Here is a 5,494-nt window from a genome sequence, read left to right as displayed (position 1 = left end):
TTTAAGTCTTTTTTGTTTATTTGTTCTCAACTTTATATATTATAACATTAAAAGACAAAAAAAAAAAAAATCAATACTTTGTACCATTTTTAGAGATAAAGCCTAGATATTATAGTGTCGTTATCACATAAATTATTATACCTGACTACTTTACAATTGTAGTAATTTAGTTGATATGTAGTATAAGGTTTATATAAAAAATACTATAACTACGAAAAAGATGCTGTGATTCGTTATCATAATGATATGAGTCAAATAATCACGGTGAAGACAATCGGCACGATAAAATAGTATTATAAATACTGATATCTTTTAACTGTTTACCTTCTTCATCTTTCATTATATAGATGTTTCTAATGAAAATTGTATACGTAGCAAGTCACAACACACATATTCTTTAATATGATACTGATTTTTATTTTTTTTTTGTATTATTGAGCCACTAAAAAGTTCAAGAAACTATTTTTGTTTAAATCGTGTACTGTAAGAGTACGATATATTACTTGCGCTATAACAGGAATTAAATTGGCAATATTATTTAATTATTTTTGTTTATGGTTTATATTAATATTATGATGGGTCCAAATTGTTGACTATACTTGTCTAGTCATAATAATTTTAAAATAATTATCATAAAATGTGTATCAAACTTGCTTCGATACTTTAGATTATGTATATAAATACATAAATAGTATGTATTATGTGTATATAGATTTTTATTTAATTAATTAATTAAATTTTATCGATATTTATGGTAGATATAATATTGTCAATATCCAATACCAGTATAGACATTAATAATTGTTTTCAACATTTTATTTTTAATTTGACATTTTTAAATGGTACCTATTACTCGAAATAATTTAAAACGATAACGAATAATATTACAGTAGTTTTTCACTATGTAATATATCTAATAAAATAATGTAACACGTTGCAAATCAAGTAACGTAGCTACATTATCGTTTCGTTACTACACGACACTGCATATTTCTGAGACGATAAGAATACTATTCTGATGTTGCAGGTATAGTAATAACATTAATGTATATGACATTTCTTAAAATTTAAAATTATAATCTTATTGGCGGTTATGGGGATTGTATTGGAAACCAATGTTACCGAAGTATGACTAAACCTTATTTTTTTTTTAAATATTATTAATTATTACATAATTGTGAGCATCACACTCAAATAACATACACATTTGAATATTCACTCTGATAGATTTATTCAATAATATTTTATCAATTATATCATAATATTATAGGTTAAGGACTATAATTTAATAGTCTTAAATATTAATTTTTAACTACTAAGTAGGTAGGTAACTATTATTTACACATTACCTACTTCTATTTTATTTTACTATTCACTAAGTATTCTTAAAAATTAATAATAATAATAATAATAATAAAAAATTACATATTATAATAAATGAAATAGCAGTAATAGTTATTACATTAACAACAAAAAGTCTTTAGGTACACATAGATAAAAAAAAATAATAAAATAATAATGATTATACCACTAATTATAATACTTATAATTTATTGTTATGTTATTCAAAATGTCCATAGATTTAAAAAAACAAAAGGTAAAATGCATATGTATAAAAAACAAAATTGTTTCCATTATTTTAAAATGAGTATATTATATAAAATTAAAATTAAAAAACTACAAACAAATCTTGAAGAATTTATTATTTAACGAGAAATATATAGGAGGGGGATAGATAGTTGAATAAAAAATATTTAATAGTTCCTTAATTCTAATATTTAGACATAATGTATTTTTTTTTTTCGTAGTAGATAATATAATAATATACTTCTAACACTATGGACATAAACAATTTAATAAAATATTATTTCCATGTTCACTTAAATTGTAAAAATATTTGGGTATCATATGGTTAATCATGCAACTTTCTTTAATGTATTTCATAATAATGTTTTAGATGCGTTTAAAGTATATAAAACAATCATAAATTATATTCTGCCAATTAAATTAAATTCATAAATTAACAAAAGATGTATTATAATTTATCAAAAGTGTTTTGAAATAAAATGTATTATTATTAAACAAAAATTGTAAATACTGTTCATGAATAGGTATAATAAGGTGTGTTTCGAAATTTATTAGTAGTATTAAGTATAGTATTCTACTTTAACATATTATAATTTAATGTTTAATTTAATTATATAAGAATAACATTCATAATAATAATGTGTATAATATACTCATAATAATTATATAATTTAACATTTAAAACATCAACACACTAATTATATTTCAAAATTGATTAAGTATAATTTATGAAACTATTGTAACATATAATATTAATGACTTATACAATTGTAACAACTTAAATATCATTTAACATACTCTAGTTTAATGTGATAAAAAAACCCCCTCCGATCATCTCAAAAATCTCGTTTTTCATCAATACAATTCAAAGAATATAAATAATCATATGCCTAACCATTAAAAAAACAGTTTTCCTTTGATGCATAGTAGGCTATCATACATTATTTTTTTTAAGCGTAATGTGTTTGGGCGAATTACCTTTTTACCCACATAAGAAGAGAAATGTGTTTGGTCGAGTTATCAATAATATGTTTGAGCAAGAATGGTACAATGCGTTAGGACAAGAAGAAAATTTAGAAAACGGTTTGAAAAATGTATTTTAACGAATCCATTAAATTAAAAATTTTAAACGGTACGTCTTTTAAGTTTTATTTGTGATTTTGAATATTTTTTTGGGTGGGTTTATTATTATTAAAGTTTTTATATTATAAAAAAAATTCGTGTACAGTCCCAAAATGTATTAAAATTATAGAAGAAATGCATTGTTAAAATATTGTCCAAACATATTACACCATATCAAAAAACATTGCCCAAATACATTACGATATTTTATAACCGTTACCTCAAACGTAATGCAATTTTTACAAACTCGTACAAACGCGAACAGCCTATTTGTTTAATCCATTTCAAATATTTATCAAAACATTTTATTTCATACAAATGTTCATAATTTATTTTAATTTTAATTGTACAATGTACATATATAAATTAAATTATTTTGAAATTATGATCAATGCCAACTAATCATATCGATCGCATATTTGCTATAACGATCATAAATACAGGGTTGTACTCACGAACATTTGCTATGTCGATATTGCAAACATTTAAAAGTAGATACGTTTTAAATAAATGCGGCAAAATTCCATTCAAACAGTTTACTTTTTAACTAGTAAAAAGTCAATTACAGATCATAAATGTTCTTGTTAAGAATTAAACACGTTCTTTATGTTATATACTCATAAACTTATGTTATTGATGATAGTTACATACAATGTTTCTATTTACAAAATGCCTAAAGCTTTAATTTAAACTACTGTCGTCTACAGTCCTATAATAATACTTATGTGATAATGATGATCATATGTATAGTATAATATTCGTGAACAATAATATGTGTACTTAATATATAATGTTCATGAAGTGCGAATTCTTAAAACTAATTTTTAAACACATAAAATAGTTACGGGTATATTATTATTATGTTCAAAACAATGTTATGCGAAATATACTGTAAATTATAACGGATTTCTAATAATCTATGAGCCTCAACAGTTATAGAAATAATATTAATATATTTACTTTTATTCGAATTTGAGTTACTGAAAAATAGTAATTTCTCAACCATATTCAATAGATATTATAATTAGACATCCATTTCAAATAATTCAGTAATGCTTTGTATGTTTATGTATGTTAAAAAGCGATCCAAAATCATTATTAACTATATTTTCAAGACAGTTAAATTATATGAATTTTATATAGGGAAATAAAACAGCTATCCCGCGCATACATTTATAAATTTAAAGTGCTATAGTTTTAAAATTAATTTACAGATATTATATTGAAGAATATTAACAATAAAACTTTATTTAAACACAGTGATGAAGACAAACAAATATTGTATTTTGTTTATTCAAGAACTTAATTTTTGGATAATTTGGCACGACTTTCTAATATTTGTTCAACTTATTATTATTTTTTTTAAAAAAACAAACAAAAAAAATAACTTGGTTTAAAAGCATTTTTAAGTAACCATATATTTTCTGTAAAAATATGTCTACTGTAGGCATGCATTAATTTACTGTTTAACTGTATTGATAACTTGTAATTTTGTACCTTTGAAAGTTGGTTTTAAATAGTACAATATAATTTGAACCGGTACTGAATAATGTAAATATATTATATATCGTATTTTTCATTTTTAAATTATAAAATATCTGACTAATATCAATAATAATATGAGAATTACACTACACAGTTTTGTTTTTCTGATGCAAACGAAATTTTTTGTTGATTCTCCAATATTTTGTTTTTTTCTCAACATTATGACTCGCACATCATCGTTACACTTAAGTGGAGATAAATGCATACCGTAAATGGACTAAATAATTTTACAGGAAAAATATCATATTTATTATTTGTATATGACTGTAAATCGATATTATTAAACGTGGTTTTGTGAACAAAAGTTTGAAAATTAGGTTGGGAAATTAAATTAATAGAAATTCAAATATGTTACCAGATTTTTTTAGCAGAAAGAAATAGCTTTTTAACACAGTTTATAATTTTATCGACTACTCTGGAATAACTAAATTTATGAACTCTATTAAGAAAATCATACTACAGAGACTAGAAATAAATTTATGTGAATATTATAATAGTTTAAAGTTAAAATATTTTTTTTCCCCAATAATGCCCATTTTTTTTTTTTTTTTACTGAATGGATTTTTTGATATTCTAATCTATAGGTACTCAATATTTTTTATTTTATACTAAATCGTGTATTTTATTTTTATTATTTTTAATTATGGAAGTAATCGAAATTCGTGGAGAATTTCAAATGTTTACGTTTAGATCGGAAGGTTTATATTGTTCTAAATGAGGTGTCTTTATTTCTGTGGGTGATAAATTATTTACCTATTGTTTACTGTTCAATCACAACGTAAAAACAGTGGCATATTCCCTCATTCTCCCCCTCCCCCTATTTTTTTTGATTTTTAAATAAAAAATAAAAATACAATTCAGATAATGGAAATGACTTTTAAATAAATAATGTGAAGTTAAGTTTAAAAGATGAAATGCCCCTTATGGATTTTTTTGTTCGCCCTGTTTTACAACATTCATGCCACTGCTTCGATGGTTAAAGGTTTTTAGGGATTTAAACAATGGTGTTGTATGCAAAGTACAGGGTGTTGAAAACGACGAATATGATGACGTTGTAACTGCGTTTGGTGAATCCATTATATGAAGAAGTTGATCCAAGATCACGGGCTTCGGCGTCTGAAAAAAAAATGTGATATTGTAAGCACGGTGACATAATATAAGATTTTATTATTTATAATATAATATTATATAATACACAAGAAGTGGTATCGATGAACATGGGCAAACACCATACGAAACA

General features: G+C 23.3%; 1 protein-coding gene across 3 annotated transcripts in view; it reads right to left on the bottom strand.

Annotated features, from left to right (window-relative positions):
- Nucleotides 1-1,206: 1,206 nt before the first annotated feature.
- The window catches only part of LOC114126340 (neurotrimin-like), a 168,711-nt gene continuing 164,423 nt past the window's right edge, over nucleotides 1,207-5,494 (bottom strand). For all 3 annotated transcript variants that reach the window (XM_050207818.1, XM_050207821.1, XM_050207820.1), the window contains one exon: nucleotides 1,207-5,370. In XM_050207818.1, the coding sequence (XP_050063775.1) occupies nucleotides 5,249-5,370 (122 nt within the window). In that variant the 3' untranslated portion in view covers nucleotides 1,207-5,248. The remainder of the gene's footprint in view (nucleotides 5,371-5,494) is intronic.

The sequence above is a fragment of the Aphis gossypii genome, chromosome X, assembly GCF_020184175.1.
Source record: "Aphis gossypii isolate Hap1 chromosome X, ASM2018417v2, whole genome shotgun sequence".
In the NCBI taxonomy this organism is placed as follows: Eukaryota; Metazoa; Arthropoda; class Insecta; order Hemiptera; family Aphididae; genus Aphis; species Aphis gossypii.
Note: the sequence above shows the minus strand (reverse complement) of the source record. Positions and strands in the feature narration are given on the sequence as shown.